The 19,634-nt window shown below is 45.7% G+C and overlaps 1 protein-coding gene across 1 annotated transcript in view; it reads left to right on the forward strand.

The window, feature by feature from the left end:
* LOC114783708 (unconventional myosin-IXa-like) overlaps nt 1–19,634 on the forward strand; it is an 86,067-nt gene that overhangs the window by 37,071 nt on the left and 29,362 nt on the right. Inside the window, 8 exon segments of the mRNA XM_028969214.1 lie at nt 6,364–6,458; nt 6,547–6,609; nt 8,511–8,610; nt 10,039–10,092; nt 12,230–12,327; nt 12,428–12,554; nt 15,930–16,019; nt 19,220–19,336. Of these exon segments, the coding sequence (XP_028825047.1) occupies nt 6,364–6,458; nt 6,547–6,609; nt 8,511–8,610; nt 10,039–10,092; nt 12,230–12,327; nt 12,428–12,554; nt 15,930–16,019; nt 19,220–19,336 (744 nt within the window).

The following is a 19,634-nucleotide window of genomic DNA, read 5'->3' on the forward strand; positions in this document are numbered from 1 at the left end:
GCCATCATGCTGTTAGCCGTTAGCCCCACCCTGACCTTGAATGGCAGCCCTCTGGCGGCTGGATGCGGTGTCCTTGTCTGCTGCAGTAACGAGAGACGGGTGTTTACTGAGGCTTCCTGTTTTGTGAGGTCTGATTGACAGAAGAATAACAGAACTGTGTGTGTGTGTGTTTGTGTGAGCTCTACTGTAGCCTGATGGGTGAAACTCGAGAAGGGATGAGCTGTGCCTCTGAGCAGGAGGCCTTGGCGCCCCTGAGGCCAGGATGAGACCACTGGGCATCGCCCTGATCTGCACCCATTAGGCTGCCTCCACCCCGACTGCAGGGCTAAGAAGCTGCTGGGTACCAGGTGGTGCTGCCAGTCCTGATGGATGTCTGGTCCGCTCCAGCCATTATGTAACCTGATTACAAGCCTCAATCATGCAGGCGTTGTTCAGTACGAGGTGCATGGTCATAATGTTATGGCTGACATTGAATCATAATCCCAGTATTGTGATGTGCATCAGAAGTATGGACCATACAGACCAGGCATTGTCGGCAATTTTCATTTTAAGATTACAAGGCTTTAAAACCTTCATCAATGAGGCATACAGTCCATGTAAAAAAAGGACATTGTCACCCGCCGGGCATGAAACACCAACGAGCTGGAATGCACCCTGTTTCACGCTCAGATGGCCTTGAGCCTGAGATGGTCATTAATTGAAAAAATGTCACCTAACGACCAGCTGTGACCGCAGTAAAGCGATATGTCTCATGTACTTCTACTCCTTCACTATGGGTCAGGCTGTTCCTGTGTGTGTGTGCGTGCGTGCGTGTGTGTGTGTGTGTGTGTGTGCGTGCGTGTGTGTGTGTGTGTGTGTGTGTGTGTGTGTAAAATTGGTCTGTGACACACAGTCTTCTGTCACATCTAGGAAGTGTCATGTGGTATGAGCCTCTGGCAGTGCACTTGTAGTTCAAAGATCCGGCCTCTTGCTCCAGTTTGTGAGGCGCACTTATCCATGTAACGTGTGGCTTGAAGATGACTGTGCTGGAATGGTGAAGGAGATACGGAACATGCTTCATGTTGTCTGTACAGAAGGGAGGCTCTAATATAGAATTGTATAATTAGATTATATAATATTTATTGACGTTTAAATTTGTGTTTTTTTGCGTTCAGCAGTGCTTTGTTTGCTTTTGATCCACTCCCTGGAACGAACGGGTCCATCTGTTCGTCAAAGCCACAGCCATCAGTGATCGATAGAATATTATCTGTACCTTTAAGACCAGATGGGTATTAGAGCAGTTCTCCCACACTGACGTCCCATTTGTTTTGAGTCAATGTTCATTTAGAGAGAAGCGTAAGAGAAGAGCAGGGCTGTGGATTTGGTCCCTATCGCTGTTTATTACACGAGTCATTTGTCCTCGTGATGATAGTGCCCCGGTAATGGCTGTGGGCGGGGTGGAGAGGAGGCGCAGGGCCAGCGTCCTTGAGGCAGTGTCACAGAGGAGCTCTGTGAAGCACCAGGGAACATGTGACTGGGTCAAACTGATCTTTTTGCATATTTCCGCTCCTTTGAATAACTCATGGCTCGCAGTGGAATTAGTTTCATCCCATCATTTCCTGAACTGTCGGGGTCAATGAATGGCTCGCTCTGTCTCTGACCCCGTGCAAAATCTGCAAAACTTCCACGCAGAAATAGCCCATGCCAGGCTGTGTCCAAAGCAAAATGCTTTGTAATTGGACGTTTGTAGACTGACTGCATCCAGAGGCTGGTGCAGTGAAGACGTATTTTAATTTGGTTGCTGCAGCTCGTGCCGCGGTGGTGTAATAAGGCAGAAAAACTGCGTCGACCTACAGACTTTCTGGCTCTAACTGCAGTTAGCAGCAGCTTAAGGGAAATAGTTTCCTTCAAGTGCGCGCTGATCCCCTCTCTGCATCTGCAGTGGGTGTCGAGCCTCCCACTGGAAGGATCTTACTGCTGTGTGTGTGTGTGTGTGTGTGTGTGTGTGTGTGTGTGTGTGTGTGTGTGTTACAGCCTCACTCCTCTGCACCGCTGATGATGTTCCAGATTTGCTTTGGATTAACAGGAAAGGGGAACAGGGATTCTGCAGCCGACTCGTCTTGTTCTTCTGAGATTCTGTCCGGTGTCCAGTGTTTTCGTGTGTGGTTGGGGTGTAGTGATATGCGTCAATTTGTGAGTCACAATGAATTTACTCGTCCATGCAAAAAAAAATATCAAAAGAAGAATACGAGTACGACTCAGACCAACACACCACACCAAATCCTTTTAGACCGGAGGACTGGCCCAGTAAGTGAAGTGAAAGACTGCAGCACAGCACACAGTGCACACAACGAAATGTGTCCGGTGCTTTTAACCGTCACACTTAGTGAGCAGTGGGCAGCCATGACAGGTGGGGACAGTGCTTTGCTCAGTGTCATCTCAGTGGCACTTCAGTGGTACCTTTTTGGACCGGGATTCGAACCGGCAACTTGAGGCTGTGTAAAGAAGATTGGCAGATTTGTTTCTAAACAGTTTGTGTTCAGGATATTCTGGCCATGTGATGGCCATGCATTGCAGCCACTGCTTACCATAGCCCCGCCCATAGCAGCTTGATTGCATTAGTGTTTGTGGTTCTCATGGACATGCACTTGCAGTAAATAATTTGAAAGTTAGACTTAGCGTTCCTCCCATCAGTTCACAAGCATGGGACTCTGGACATCTTAGGGTCTCGGCTTATGGATCTCCTCGTCCATGGCCGTGGCCTAACATGAGCTATTTCTAGTATTCATCTAGACTCTTCTCATCTATTCATTTAGACTCTTCTCCGTCTTGGCCCCTCGGTGGTGGAATGAACTTCCCCTCGAGGTCAGAACAGCTCAGTCACTGAGCACCTTCAAACGACAGCTCAAGACCTTCCTCTTTAAAGAATATTTAGATTAAATTGTAACTTTCTTATTGTCGAACTTGTGTACAGAATCTACAACAGAGTGAATAAAATAGATGTTTTCATAGTTGCGGGTCCTAGTGAACCGGAATTGATCTCTTCATCGATGGCAACTTGAAAGCACGTTGTAAGTCGCTCTGGATAAGGGCATCTGCCAAATGCCATAAATGTAAATGTAAATGTCTAGTAAGGTGTTTAAACTCGTGATACATTCCGAATTCTCAGGTTTGCTGTGGTAACTCATTCAAGCAGGTTTACTCCTGACCTCTGACATTCACTGCAGTGCATTTACTGACAGTGCATGTATAGTGACAGGTAGTCATACCACGGGGCTGGTGGTAGTAGCCTAGTGGGTAACACACTCGCCTATGAACCAGAAGACCCAGGTTCAAATCCCGATTACTACCATTGTGTCCTTGAGCAAGACACTTAACCCTAAGTTGCTCCAGGGGGACTGTCCCTGTAACTACTGATTGTAAGTCGCTCTGGATAAGGGCGTCTGATAAATGCTGTAAATGTCAATGTCAATGTCATACCCTGCACTGGGCCCGGAGAAAGGACTGCTGGAAGGGTATCAGTATATAAGGCTGTGGCAGAGAGGGGGGGTGTAGCGATGCAGTCCCACCCCACAGGCCATGACAGGATAATTAAGGATAATCGTCATCTCATCTGCCCTTTTAGTTGCGGTTTAGTCAGAGCCTGTGCTCTGTGGCTGGAAGGGTGTGAAATTAGCGTTTGGTGGTGTAGTGGATGTGCTGAAGCCGAGTGGCATGTCCCCACCCACCCCACCCCCCCAGGGCCAAGAGTGCTGCAGTTCTGGCATTATTCTTCCTCCATTAATGAGCGACTGAAGCTCATGGTGTTTTCTGCCTTGTCAGTTACTCATACACACACACTCTCCACTGTGGCCCTACCGTAAGTGCCTATGGGTTCCACGCGCATTACAAAATGTAGGGTTTTCCCACAACATCAAAATTTCTTTTGGCTTGAACTCTAGCAGCTCCCCAGCATGCAGATCCAGCAGGGTCCATTTAATCACCTTCACACCTCCCCTGCCATTAATCACCAGCCCCGTACACACTGTTTAGTCAGGATTTACTCCCTCGCCATATGTGTACCCCCTTCTGACTGCACCACCCAGTGGCGACATCATCTCAGTCATTCCTCCATGAAAAAAATTCCCATATCGCACAGAGGTGGTGCGCACTGGTGTCATCAGCAGAGACATTGAGTCCTTGTAATTCCACCCAACCAAGGCTGGTGGACAGTGGGGTCACACACCAGCAGATCCGAGGATTAGCGTCACGCTGGGCCGCGAAGGTCCTTTTATTTGTCCGGTGTTTCCCAGACGGAGGAGTGAACAGGCTTATGGGAGCTTAGTGATTTCATTGGAAAATCAGGGTCATGGGGGAGGCAGGCTGCGGTGAGTTGTTATCAGGATGTTGAAGGTGAATTTATCCTTTGTTATTCCTGTGTTCTGATGAAATATTGTTTAATAAAAAAAAAATCAATATATATTATTTCGAAATGAATAATCCTACATTGTCTTTTCCATCTGATGTGCTCTTGACTGCTCTGTCACCACTGCAGCAAACACAAGCATGGCTCATTTGCGCAGATGATTGACAATTCCTACACTGTGAACCTCACCCAGTGGCCGAGACAAATGTGCCAGGGGTTAACAGAGTCTCCATGCCGCTGCTTAGCTGCTCTTTCCTCGATTCCTCTCGCGTTACTAAATGAGCCTCAGGGCTCCCATTTCAATCACCAGAAGTCTCCACCTTCACTGACAGCACAAGGCCTCTAATGGCGCTTAATGGCCCCCGATGGCCTCTGTTGTGGCGTTTTTTTTTTTTTTTGTTTTTTTTTCTGCTTCACAAGAAAGTTCCACCAATCAGGTGAAGGCCCAAGTGGGATCCACCGATCACAGCAGAACTGATGGCCTGCTTCAGTCTGTCAGGCTGTGCAGATTTATGGGCCCAAATTCTCACCTCTGTTCCCGCAGAAGTCTTTTAAAACTGTCCACACACATTTTTACCATATTTCAGGTGTATTCATGTGTTTGCTGTCGAACCTTCATCTGAAAGGGGCAGAAGAGGAAATGTGTAAGGCAGGGCTGAAGGATGTTTTAGGAGTTTCTGATATAAAACCATTGACCTGTCCCTTTGTCTACTGGTTGGACCTGCACAGTTGGTGGCAGCAGTTGACTGACAGGTGGGGAGGTGGAGACCCATGTAAGGATCAGCAGTCCCTGAACTTTCTGAAAGGCCCGTCTGGCCAACGTTCACACGGATTCTCGTTCATCTCCAACAGAAACATTGACCCGCCAGAGTCTTTCGCACCATGTGGACCCGTTCCAGGAGAGTTGGGGTGTGGTTGTATGAATGTTAGAGAGTGAGTGTGTGTGTGTGTTTGTGTTTCTAAGTGTGGAGGAGTGAGACGGTTGTTCTGAAGTGCCAGTAAATGTCCCTCGGGGCGATCACAACTTTTCCTACCGGGACCAACCAGTGAGGAAAAGCCTCCCAAGCCCTCTCACTAAATCACCCCTGACGTGTTTTGCTCAGAGGAGTCGTGACCTTTACATTTTATTCAGCAGCTGCCGAGCCAACCTTACTGCAGCGTGTGACTGTATATATTTATGTGCCATACAGCGCTAATGGTTCCATTTACTGTAATTAAGTATAAGGTACAAGTCTGATCACCGTTGTCGGACCCCTTGAGTGATTGCTCCGCCTCTCCCCTCAGTATCTCCTGTAATCTTCCCCCTGTCTGCCCACTCAACAGCTAATGGGACCTTCGGTGGGCTTCAGCTTCAGGGTTGTTTATGAATGCTGCATTACCCTAGAAGGTGTGTGTATGTGTGTGTGTGTGTGTGTGCATGTCAAAGAGATGGATGGAAAAACAAATTTGAGAAGGATGGGTTCATACTGACCAAGCTGAAGTAGACAGTTCAGTTTGTTCCAGAATGTTTCATTCTGAAAGACAAAGGTAATATCAGAGCACATTTACTAAATGTGTGGCTTAGTTTCAGAAATGCCATATTATTTTCGCTATGTTCACGTTAAATTCAGATAAAACAGAAGACGTGAGCCTATTGAGATTTTTCCCAAATCGTTTTATCCAGAGCAGGGTGAGCGTGTGTATTTAAGGAGGGATGGAGAAGGTGAAAGAGAAGTCTTTATTTATTTGTCTGTTCCTCTCTGTGGGCACCTGTGTGTTGTGATCTGTGTCCATCTGGTTGTGATTTACTGTCCCGGGCCTTCGGGGCGTCTGCATCCCTGCAGCGACTACAGACGCCCCAGCGCTCTGTGCTGTAATTGCAGCGATCAGGGGTCCGTATCAAAATATATGTTTAACCCCCCTTCACAGTTGCCATCATCAATTTCTCTGTACCTGCTGGTTGCTCATTGCCTGTTTGTTTCCCTTCTTTTCCTCCACAGGCTTTTGGAAATGCCAAGACTGCCCACAACAATAACTCCAGTCGTTTTGGCAAATTCATCCAAGTCAATTACCAGGAGAGCGGCACAGTGAGGGGGTACGTAGTGAACTCTTCAGCTCGGGGACCTCGGGATCCATCGTGTACTGGACTCCTGGCGAATGGCTGTTCATCCGTTGTGTTTCAGAGCATATGTTGAGAAGTATCTGCTGGAGAAGTCCCGCCTGGTGTACCAGGAGCACAACGAGAGGTGAGGCGCTGACATCATCACCGGCAGACAGGCTGCAGATAGCCTCACGCGGCGCTGACATGTAGCCATAACCTACAGTCACTAATGACTGTTTTGTTCTGTCTGCCTTCCTCCCCCTCTCTTTCGCTCTCACACACACACACACACACACACACACACACACACACACACACTGAATATCTTGTTTTTACCCCCGTGCCGCTCTGTACATGTACACCCCCTTTGTGAAGCTCGGCAGCTGGATCCCATCGTGTGGGTCGGTGGGTGGGTGGGGGGGGGCGCTCTGTCTCTTTCTGCCATGTTTGACAACAGCGCTGTGTGATGGCGAATGCAAAGCCGTCTGTGTCTTTGCAGAAATTCAACCACTAATTATAGCTGCCGGATTAATTGCGTTAAAATCACAATCTCCATTTGAGGCGACGTCAACACAAACCAACGGCGGCAACTGCTCTGACATTCCAGCTACTGCTCTTCCCCATGCTCACTGTGACCACTGACCTCAGGCATTGGATCACATGACCCCAGACACACTGGGGGGTCTGCAGAAGGAATTGGGGGGTGTAACTATGCGTACACTGTGATTTAATATATAATAAGCTTTCATAAGCTTTTGAAGCTACAACATTAGTGCGACATGAATTTCTAAAAAGCATGGCAATTGTCTTAAATGTGTGATTTTCACGATCTTCTGGGCTATACACCATGTGAGCCTGGTGTCCCTCTGCTAAGACTAATGCTACATTCCATTAGCCTAAAGATGAATGGCGGCCCTGGGAAAAGCAGGTCTACCAGTCAGAAAAACCGTCATGTTTTTTTGCAATAACTGATGTTGTATGTTCCTCATCCATACACAGTGCACAGCTTTTCCTCAGCTCTCACCTCTGTGGAAGTGTGGTACAGCCGTCTTGAAAGTGCAGTGATTTTTATTGTGAAACACTGCAGCACAACACATGGTGCAGACAATGAAATGTGTCCTCTGCGTTTAACCCATCACCTTCGTCAGCAGTGGGCAGCCATGAAAGGCACCCGGGGAGCAGTGTGTGGGGACGGTGCTTTGCTCAGTGGCACCTCAGTGGTTCATGATTTGAACAGGCAGCCTTCCGATTACGGGTCTGCTTCCTTACCCACTAGGCCCCCACACTTTTTCAGGGGCAGTGATTTTCCGAATCCAAAATGCGACTACAAAGGTAGTTCCTGGTAGGAATTGAACCCTGTCTTATGAGGCTAACCACCTCGTCAATGTACAGCCCTAAAATTGAACACATCATTAGCAAAATTGCATTACCAATCAGCGTTTAGTCTGAGCAGTTGGTTTTAAGACATAAAATCATTGCTCCTCAAATGTTTTTGGGAGAATTAAAATAAGCCCTTTTATGTTTACATTAAAAATGTAATGTTTGATGGCTGCCACAGTCTTACAGTCTTACAGTCTTACTGTGTCCTGATGACTTTACACAGCAGCCAAAATTGAACCCCCACATCAATACACACTTGTTTGCGAACAGGAAGGGCCCTAGGAGGGGAGTAGATATGAAATTGCTTTAGTAGCCCTTCTCGCCGACTAATAAAACCTCCCCCAAGGTCTGACCGTCTATTGAAGACATCAACACCAGCTCTACTACATGGCTCCAGCACTGTGTGCTGAAAGTACCGTAACCCAAACCCTCAGCCTGGGTTCCCGCTGATGGGCATTTCAGCCGTGATGACAGTTCAGGCACTCGAGCCGATGGAGATTAAACTCAAACCAGGCCTGGGCTCAGACCTACACCAGCACAGCCCACGGTGGGGACTTAACCCCAGACCGATCCTGGCCTTTTCACAATTAATCAAGGTGTCTGATCTCATAAACCTGAGAAGTGTTTGGACATTTCTAAGTCCATGTTCCTCTTGGTTTCCTTCAGGAACTACCATGTCTTTTACTACCTGCTAGCTGGAGCGAGTGAAGAGGAGAGGAAGTCATTCCACCTGCTGAAGCCCGAGGAGTACCATTACCTCAACCAGGTATGTTTTGACAGTGTTCCTGCTCTTATAGTGCAGTGTTGATGCCATGAGGAGTCTCTGGATGCTTGGTGTTTTGTTTCTACTGCTCTGGGCTTCTGAGTATGACACACACACACACACACACACCACACAGTTTGGCAGCATGTGTGTGTTTACTGCTGCTTGTCTGTATCATGCTGCTTTGGCAACACACAGGAGATGCAATAGATGTTTACAGTGACCCCCTGTCCTTTTTATTTTCACTTGGTTTCTGTAGCATAAGGAGTTGCTTCCATTGCGAGAACAAATGGTCTTTTTGTGCTCGGCAAAAAAAGTGCTTGAAAAGCTAAAAAGCATCTATTGCTTTTTTTTTTTCCATCTCCAATTGCACATTTTGTAGACCGGACATAGCGATGACTGGATCCTTTGTTTGTTTATCTCTTTTTTTGGCAACCCCAGTGCCCAAAAAAGCCTCTCTGTGTTGATTCCATATGCCGCCTTCTCCCAAAAAAAAAAGCCTAATCCCCTCCCATCAACAAGCACGGGATGCTCTCTGATGCTCTTCCACACTGTTTCCATAGCGACAGCATGTGTCTGAGTTAATCTCTGTGGCCCTGCCGGCATGCCACGCGCAGGCTCTTCTTCGTCCCCGCGTTCCTCGCAGCCTCCTGACTTCCGCCAGGCACTGCTGAGCCCATGTCATAGTCTCTCCGCGGCGGGAAACATCTCCCCTCTCCACAGGCAGCGGGAGCCCAGGGTCCCTGACCACCTCTTACGCCATAAGCAGAGTGTGAATTCGTCTCATGTCTGTCTTCCTCCTTACGCCTGCTCTCTCGCTTTTTTCCCCCTCCCCCTCCCCTGTTTTCCTTCTGTACTTCCAAGAGCCTGGAAAACTTCATCCAGTTAGGGTCAACACTTTCCTGCTGAGGAACCTCTAACTGTGCCTAACTTTCCTGTGTATAATCTTTAATGTTGTGTTTGTTGTTTTAATGAAATTGCTGCCTTTGGACATTCTTCTTCTCAAGGCTTCTTATTTTTAGCACTATATTAGTTTTCTCTGTGTGTTTTGTGTGTGTGTGTGTGTGTGTGTGTGTGTGTGTGTGTGTGTGTGTGTGTTATAACATTTTGGGCTGTACACTTACAGTGCTAAAGTTAGCATAAAAAAGCTAAGTGAGCTAATACATTTGCGAAACATTACATCAAGTAGATGTAGCACAGTGTTCCGACTCGAAAACAAAAACTAGTGAAGAATAAAGTATTTGGCCTTGGTGCCAAAAACCTAGTTTATTTTAGCTAACATGATATTAGCTAACAGTACTTTGTGTGTATAGTGTGCTGTAGTGTTAACAGTTAACAGCATGATTTGCTAACTCATAGTTTGAACCTCTCTTCGTGTGTGTGTGTGGATTTCTGTCTAATGCTTCCTAACTCCTTCTGCCTTACTTCCAGATGACAAAGAAATCCTTCAGACAACACTGGGAAAATTGCTATGAGAGCGAGCTGGTCAGTATTGTGTTAAGTGTGCTTTATTTGTCTCGGTCTTCTGCCTGTGTAATGTGTGAGTGCACTGTTAGTAGCTTTCTCCCTTTTTTTTTGTTTAATTGGTGTCATTTGTAACGTCTCTGCTCCTATCTGTGCCGTCAGTGATTGGTCACCAGTTTTTGCCGTAAGGCATCGCGTCCATATTGCATCATGGGACAATAAAAAAATCTCTGCAGTACGGATTTTGTAAAAGGAATGGTTCTGCAGCCTCCGCAAAAGCACTTACGAAGGTTGGATTGAGATGGCAGGGAGCACCAGAGTAAACATGTTCGAACATTCAAGCCTCACTCGTGGAGGCAGGCAGACTGCTGCACTCGTCCATCAATTTCTTCACGTTTCGATAGCCCCGCCCTGCAAACCTCATGATAGGTGTTCCTGGATCTCCAGCGATTAATCCAGCACACGATGATGTCAACCAACCAGCAAATTCCCTCATGGACCCATCAAAAATCTTATAAATTTTACACATTAGATAATAGTATTAAATAACAATACCCATGAGAAGAACACTCTACATTCTGAGTAAAGCCTCTTTATCTACTTTTCTACAAATACTGTATATATGCTGCTGTTTTCTGGGCATGAACGTGATGACTGAACATATTGTCTGGTCTATGGAAATACCACACGGATTAGGTAACATCTGGCTAACAGTGAACATTTTGGACTGAGCTGCTGTGCTGACCGCTGACCACAGCAGCACTCCTATCAGAGTCAGCGCTGCTTGTAATTTCTCATATCAGTTCTCACCACAAGAAATAACACAGATCTCAGCGAATAAATAGGGGTTGGGGAGTTATTTCTTGGGTGCCGTTTGGGTGCTTTGGCCTGGTGTTGGGTGTTTTTAAAAGCGTGTTCTGCTCACCATGCTCGCACTGTTGTGTTTGTATGTCACGCATTAGAGGTTTTGCAAGCCCTGCTCATCCTCTGCTGCCTGGGCACGGAGCCACACTTTTTCAGTCAAAGGCACAGTAGGTAGAAGGCTGCAGGATGGATCTGCTGGCTGCCACTGGCAATTCGTGGGCAAATCTGTTTCAACAACGCAATATTAGATTACATTTGTGTTTATATTCATTTAGCCAGTCAAATGGTTTGAAATTGCGGAACATTCGTGTTGTTCTGCTATTTAGAGATTGCAACCCTAACATTTTCAAGGCTGAAGAAGAGAATGCGGTTTGCACTGAATGAACTGGATCAATGTTTCTTGATGGACCAGTGTTAGCGGTATGGCCTGGTGCCAGTGATTCCAGTAAGACCGGCCGACATTGTTTCTTTTATTTTTCAGTCTTGCTTTATTGTATCAAATGTTGACTGCTGGCACGAGAAAGGAATAAAGTCAGCAGTTCACAGGCGCTCTCGATGCTGCTTACTCTGGGTCATGTTAGACTCAGAGGGTCTGTTGTCGTTGGAAGAATTGCCAGTTTAAATGGGAGAAATTGCCCTTAGTTCGGCTGCCCATTGTGGAAATGTGAAGGAAATGAAAATAATCGTGGAGGAGAATCCAGCTCGGGGATAAAGAGGATGCTGCGAGTTTTAAAGAACCGATTTGGTTTCTGAACTGGCTTTTCAGTCGCCCTGGTATGCAGTAATTACAACCTGGGCAGTGGAACAGGCCACTGGAGGAAAGACGTGCTCAACCTGAAGCTGGAACATGCCTTCGTATGGGGGGGCTGTCGTTAGAATGGGGAGGAAGTGCGGGATCCTGCCCGCCAGCTGGCCCCGGATCAGTGCATGGCTGCCCCTTCAGGCCCTCTTTCCGTGTCCCCTGTGCTCTTCCTGTGTGCTTTTTGTGAACTTTTACCGGCTTAATGTCATTCTTCCACCTTCACCTTACATTTAGAACCACATATTACCTTTGACTATGAACATATCTGTCCATGAATTCTGACATCAGCAGCCGATGCCTGGGTTATTAATAGAACTGGGGTAAAAGCAGACATTATAATATTGCTCATTAGCGCAGAATGGCTTTGGGCTCTTATGGTTAAGTTAATTAAGTGCTAGTTAATAAAAGCGCTGTCATCCATGTGGGGGGATCGTAAATTTCATTCTGGGACGGCGGCCCTCATGAGCCTGTCTGCTGTGCTGATGGCTGCAGGACTGCTTCACGGTGGAGGGAGAAGACCTGAAACACGACTTTGAGCGACTGCAGCTTGCCATGGAGATGGTGGGATTCTTGCCAGCCACAAGAAAACAGTGAGTACAGCTGCGCAGCCTTTACATGGGCAGAGGCGCCAGGTCTCCACTGATGTACAGTTGTCATGCCTGATATGTATGTATGTCCTTTGTTCTCCAGAATCTTCTCCCTGCTGTCAGCCATTCTGCATCTGGGCAACATCCGCTACAAGAAGAAGACCTACAGGGACGACTCCATTGATATCTGTAACCCGGAGGTGCTCCCAATTGTGTCTGAGCTGCTTGAGGTTAGTAATTCTTTTAATTCCCATATTTAAATCGTTTTGTTATTGTTCATCATTGATGTCTATGTGTCAACTAGGGGTGTGCAATATAAACACAAAATTTGCAGAAGAAAATGTGAATCTATTAAGTCTAAGAATGTTAGATAGTGTTTCTCATCTTTAACTTTTAAGAAAAGCTATAATATTACCAAATAAACATAAATCTTTAGGATCCTTCAGCATACTGCATATTTATAAAAAAAACTGACTAATTTAAAAAATTAAACTGACCTACTTTTAGTGGTTCCTGCTCCCACCCAGGGTCATTTTTTTTTCCTGACTCATCCCAGTTATGTGAAATTTTCGTGAACTTGACTAATATCCTGCGGGAGTCCCGTGAGATTCCCTTGGCCCATGGGATTCCTGCTAAGTCTGTCTGTTGTACATGTTGTGGATTGTGTTGTTGCTATATTGTCTTTCAATTCCAGAAATATTCATACTGGTGTTAATGACTACATTTACATGACATTAGACAAAATGTAATTTTAGTTTCAGTCCTATTATAACCAGACATGTTGAACTACATGCTCTAACACACCAAGATAATGCGACTGATAGTTAAGCTGCTACTATGTGTATAGAGATGTAAAAACCTGTCTGATTCATCACAAGAAAAAGTACTACACATTTATGGCATTTTTCAGACACCCTTATCCATAGTTTCTTACAAACAGTAGTTACATGGACGATCTCCCTGGAGACACTCAGGGTGAAGTGTCTTTCTCAGGGACACAATGGAAGTAAGTGGGGTTTGAACCTGGGTCTTCTAGTTCATAGCTGAGTGTCTTACCCACTAGGCTACAGCCACCCTACCACCAACAACCATGTCAAACATCAGTCCAGCGCATATATAAGCTGCACAGCAGTCTGAATAAATGGTCAAGTTGAGTGGCATGGAAGTAACCTGATTTATGTCCTGCGTGATGTGGCACAGCCCTAGTGTCAACATGTTTTTCTAGGTCCCGTGTTAGTGAAGTGGTATGGTATATTACTGCTGACAAAAGCAGCACAGCGCTCTGTTCAGTCCTGTTGACGTGGATCATTTTCTCTAAATAACAACATTAGTCGCTGCTTTCAGGACCGTGTTCCTGATGATGAATCCGGCTTAAACAGTTCTCAGAAAAGTTTGGCCTGCGTGCATCATATGATTTGATATTTCATAATTGTATTATTTTAGTTGGCTTGATAGACTGCATTTTCAAAGGCTGAAATACAATTTTGGTTATGAATTGAAATATTTCCACAAATAACCATTTCACTCTGCCGTAATATAATCCGTTCAAATATGCATTTAATAGACTGGAAAAGGGAATGACTTTAGCAGAGAAGAGTGCAGGTTTACAGAGAGGTTTTGTTATGTGGTGTTAAGAAATCTGTCCTGATGCCTCAGATTTACTCCTGTACCACAGACTGGTGTGTGGAGAAGTAAACCCTGCTTACTTCTCCATTCTTCAGAGCTGCCGTGAGACATGCTGCTCTAATTTGCCATTTTGCACAAACCAGAACTCATCTTGATGTGGGTTTTCTGACAGCATTCCTGAGGCGTTAGGGGTTGTTGGTGCATTAGTGTACAGGATGACACAGGAAGGTTTTGGGAACAGGATCCAGACAGTAATTTTAAATGTGAAGTGAAGCATACATTGGTTATTTGATGAGAACTCAGCCCAGACCAGAGTGATCTTTTGTAGATCTTTTGTCAGACACCATGTGTGAACGCCACTCCCACTTACCCTCGATCATTGTGCAGTTTTCACAAACAAAAGAAAAGAAAATTATGTCCCCAGCGTCTCTCACCATCTGCATGAAAGCAGCCATTTCCCAAGGAAAACTGAAACTGCTTCCAGCGTGGACAGACATGGAAGTGGACCTGGCCTGGAGTTCCTGCAGAGGTGCAGGATGGAGATCTGGGCACTGAGCCGTATGTAGCATGGCTGAGTGGGTCACCGCTGATGGATGGGAGTTCAGATGGCAACTGAAGCATGCTTTCTCTGTTTTGGGTATACGCGTGTTGCTGGAATGAGTGCAGGAAATGCTCTCTCTCGCAGTGAGTGCCGTTTAAAATCTCTTCTGAAGGACGATTGTCTTAATGCAGACAAATGTCTCAGAAGGCTGCTGCTGACTACTGCCATAGTTCAGGGAGCAGCCTTTTAAGTAACTGATGCGGGGCATTATATGGGATCTTAAAATTAATGATCCTATTCGGTGAAGAGTAGATCAGCAATGCTGTAGATATGATAAGCACCGCCAGAACTGGCCATATTTCTAATTTAATACCATTCTGTAGGATTTTGTAATATGCATTAGCAGATCTGCCACTAAATTGATACTTGTTACCAAAACCCAGAGTGATGAGAGGATTTGACCAACGGCTGTGAAATCTGTTTTTGGATTTGTGTAAAGGGAAAGCAGAGACATTTCTGTACACCCCAGCCCCCCAGCAGCTGTTGAGTTGGACATTGTCCCGTTATTCTCATGAAATGGGGAACTAATCAGATGTGCTTTGTGACATCTGCCCATCAGGAAGGCCCTGGGGTGGAGGGACGTCCTCAGAGCCATGCTCCATATGCCCTCAAAACTCATCTCAGTCTGCCAGAGGAGCGTGTGAGCACATCAGCTGGCCCCTTAGTCTGACTTTATTGAAAATAGGAAGTCCTGGGATTTGTCCTTTCTGTAATTTTGAAAAAAATTTGAATTTGAAATGATTCGAAATAGAAAAGAGTCATTGACTAGTTAATGATGTAGTCAAGCCCACCTTAGCTGATGTCCCACATGTAAGGCTTTTAATGTGACCAACTTGCATTCCAATGCATTGCAGCATTCCATCTAGAATAGTTTTTGCTAATAATGGGCCTGTTTTTTTTAAGCGGATATACCATTTATTTCCAGCTGCTTTTACAACATTAATAATGGAGTTTTGGTCAAGTTGTGGGTGTTACTTGTTCCACAGCCTCCACTAGTATTTTCATTACAGAGATATATTTTGGAGATTCCATCATGGATACTAACATATTAATAATGTATCAAAAGAGGATCAATTTATTCCCATGTCAACTTTTTTCATCTAGTTAAATGAAATCATAGCCACAGTTCCTGCATCCAGAAATCCTGTTGAGAGATTGAGAGAGAAATAAATATCAGTTTGTCTGACACCTTTTTGCACTGAAGCTTATTGCCAAGAACGACAGCGAGAATCTGTCCGACTCCTCTTCTCAGCCCGTTATCAAAATATATTGCATTGCCCACGCTGTAGGTGGGCCGCGTGGAAATTGCGGCCGCTGTGCATGACCGTGCCTGGGCTGAAGCTTCGCAACGGACTCACGAATTTCCTGTTGTGTGCAGGTGAAGGAGGAGATGCTGTTTGAGGCCCTGACCACACGGAAGACTGTCACCGTGGGCGAAAAACTGATTGTGCCGTACAAACTCGCTGAGGTAAGGCTCCAATTTGTACTTGCTACTTCGTCCATTCATGTTTCCTTCTCACTGTTAAAGCTCCTGTGAACACCCTGCCCTTCCTGCGTCGTGTTGGTGCTGTGCCCGCAGAGCATTTGTAGATGGTTGCTCAGATTCCTAAAACCTCAACAAAGCGAAACCAGCACAATTGTTTTGAAGTGAAATGCGTCAGAGCCTGGAGAGGCTCGCTGGACTGTTTGTTGCGGCTTTAGTGCCCTCGTTCTTTTACGTCCCCCCCCTTTTTTTCCCTGAGTGCTTTGCAACATCCTGTTTCCCTCTCAGATTTAACCCTGTAGGAGCAGCATCTTGTTCCTTCTGTTGGTTTTGTAGCACTGTCTTATAAGATTTACATCGACTTGTGGTTTGTGTATCTCAAAAGAGCTGGAAAGCCTGTAAACAAATTGGAAATAATAAGTATTCATTGTTGCTTTTTTTCCCTTATTCCACTAACGGTTTGCTAAGATGAATAGTGCTGTTCTCTATTGTACATCAGACCTGAATAAGGCCAAAAGTGCATGCCTGTCTCCAAATGTAAGCATAATAGAGGTTTAATGATGCGCCCAGTAACCCAATATCTAAAAAATTAGCTGTCGATTTGGATGGGGCCTGTGGTGCGATCGAGTAGCGGTTCTCCAGTCAGTCTTGGCTGTCATGTCTGCTGGGTGGAGGTGTCTGTTTCCTGTCCACGATAAACACCCTGCTTTGTTTATCTGACCGGTGCCTATATTTAGGGTTTTCTCCTCCACGACCTGCCCTGAGCGCCGCCACGTCAGAGCCCTTGCTGACAGCCTGGGGGTTAATGGTGGTATGTTGAGGTGTAGAACAGCCACGCACTGTGGCTTTCGCTGCCCCTTCCCCCTGCTGCCTCGAGTCGAACCCCAGCTCTGATGACATTCCACCATTACATAAAACCCTCTTACTGTACATCAGTGTTTGAAAAGGATTTGGTCTTCCTTTCCTCGGCAGCCGTCCTGTCCATATTTGTTAGGGCCATCTGACAGAAGAGGCCTTCCCATTGTCTGTGATCAGCGTCAAGCCCCCGCCTCTCACCCTGTGTCTGGCCTGCTGATGGAGTTCCGCTCATGCTGAGAGTTTCCCTTTGCTTCCTTCTTAGGCCCGGAATCACTGCGAGGGAACAGTTCAGGGGTCACAGAATTCAGTTGTGATGCACCAGTAACCAGCTCACTCAAATATTACCCGTCTTAATGATCTAATCAGACACACTGGGGTGTACCCCCAAACACAAAAAAGACGTCTGCAGTGATGTGGAGAAAAACATTATACTGTGGACATGGACGAGTTGGGGATCTCGTCACTGTCTTTAGAAAACATGCTCACTAATGCACTCTCACCCTTTGACATTGTAATCCCAGGCCACGTGTGGCGTTGGCTCATGCAGCGTATCTTGCACCTCCTGTGGTTCATAAGGCGTGTTTGTGAGCCATTAGAGAAGGTGCTACTCCCTCGCCTCAGCTCTGCACAGCAGCTCTCCTAATTGCAAACACAAGCCAGGGCTTGGGCTCGTACTTTTACTGTTTATAAAAATGTTAGATAATTCATCCTAATTATTGTCATCTTCTTGGGTGGCCCAGTGGTAAATGGTGTTTTATTCCTGCTTTTTAAACAGCAGACCTCTGCCCTGCTCCTGTTGAGTTTAAGCAGAAATGTTTGTGACGTTAATCCATCAAGCCCAATTAGTACCCATGTGAGTCGATGTTTAACTTTTGATTTTCCCTGTTTACTGGAAATATTGTATAATGCATATTTTCTTGCATAACCTTTGGCAGAAGGAACAGAAAACAGCTCTTACTCTGCTAAAAATAAAAGGACAAATGAATAATGCAGAGGAAGAGTTTAAACTCTCACCTGGGCATTACCTCATTGCTGCTGGGTGCTGTTCTGAGCAGTGTGTGTGTGTGTGTGTGTGTGTGTGTGTGTGTGGTGTGTCTGAGAGAGGGAGAGAGAAAAGTTGCTCCATCATTCCTCCACCTCACCATGCTGCCACAGCCTCCACCCTCACCCTATGGTACCTGCTGGCTCCATGTGACGTCCTGCTGTTATCCTGTTATTTCTGGGTCTATTCATCCTCCTACTTTTCCAGGGCTGAACTACATGTCCAGCTCTTGTGTGTGTGTTTTCCTCCTGTTTTTGTAGTCTTTGTCAACTCCCCTTTACTTACGTACCTTTAAAAATGGTCACCAAAATGCACTAATTTGCCCTATAATGTAAATGTCTCTGGCACCTTTCCTCTTTAGAGAATATTTAGATTAATTTATAACCTTCTTATTGTTTTACTTATGTATACAAACTTAACATAGTGAATAAAAAGGTTGTACTCATAGTGGGGGTCCAAGTGAACCAGAATTGATCACTTCATCTATTGTGGAGAAGCATGTTGTAAGTCGCTCTGGATAAGGGCGTCTGCCAAATGCCTTAAATGTATTATTAAAAACAAAAAATGTTTTTTATATATGTATCCATGTACTATAGGATGGTACTTTGTGAACAAATGTGTGAGTGATGCTGCTCCATTGTTTACAGCTTTTCTTGAATTTCTTTAATATTTAGTGTAAGACCATCGTAAAGAATGGCTATATCACGATAGTGTCTTTTTCACTTGGTCATATTTATTTTTTATTTGGGTATTGGATCTGTTATCGATCTTCTGCAAGCTCAAAATTACTGGGAAGTCACAGTCAAAGAAGATACTGTCATCTTTGAACAAGAACAAAGTCACAAGGCAGCCCTTTCTTTTTTTTAATCGGGCTCTCAGTGCCGAGCTGGTGCAGTGCAGATGTGGGCTTCTGCTGGCAGCCTATCAGGGAGCAGGTGGGCTCAGTCGACTCTATCAGCCGGGCGCAGCAGAGCAGGACTGGTGGAAATGACTGCGCAGACAGACCTGGCTTTGTCACGGCGCGTGAATGCACTCTGTGATTGGCGGCACTTCCCCCCTCGCACGGCAGTGTTTATAGTGACGGCACTTTTTTAATCTTATTTAATAAGTGCATCTGCTCCACTGATGATGACATGAGGGAGTGAGGGTAGGGATGTCCTAACAGATGTTTCTGTGGGATGAGGGAATACTATTGACCTCCAGTGTGGGGGCAGGAACAAAACCATATTTAAGGTCAATTCAGTTTTTCATTGGTTATGTTTTTCTTTTGTCCCCTCAACCTCAGGCTGGTACTGTGCGAGACTCTATGGCCAAATCTCTCTACAGTGCCCTGTTCGACTGGATCGTGTTCAGGACCAACCATGCCCTGTTTAACAACAAGGACCTGGAGGACAATGCCAAGGTCAGATCTCTTTATTTTTTTTTTTCATCTGCTGATTTGTAAACATTGTAAACCTATGTCATTTCTTTTTTTATTTAATTTCCTTTTTTTTTTCTTTTTTTTTCTTTGGTTGGATGGATGGGGTAAATATGCGTTCACGCCATGCACATGTGCCTGAGCAGTCTGGGCGCTTTGGCAGCTGGCGAGTCGCACCCAGCGAGCATCCAGGGGATTAGATCACAGATTACTTTATCTGCTTGCCCATAGGATGCTTGTGTGTGTGTGTGTGTGTGTGTGTGTGTGTGTGTGTGTTGTATTT

Source organism: Denticeps clupeoides, unplaced genomic scaffold (assembly GCF_900700375.1).
Source record: "Denticeps clupeoides unplaced genomic scaffold, fDenClu1.1, whole genome shotgun sequence".
In the NCBI taxonomy this organism is placed as follows: domain Eukaryota; kingdom Metazoa; phylum Chordata; class Actinopteri; order Clupeiformes; family Denticipitidae; genus Denticeps; species Denticeps clupeoides.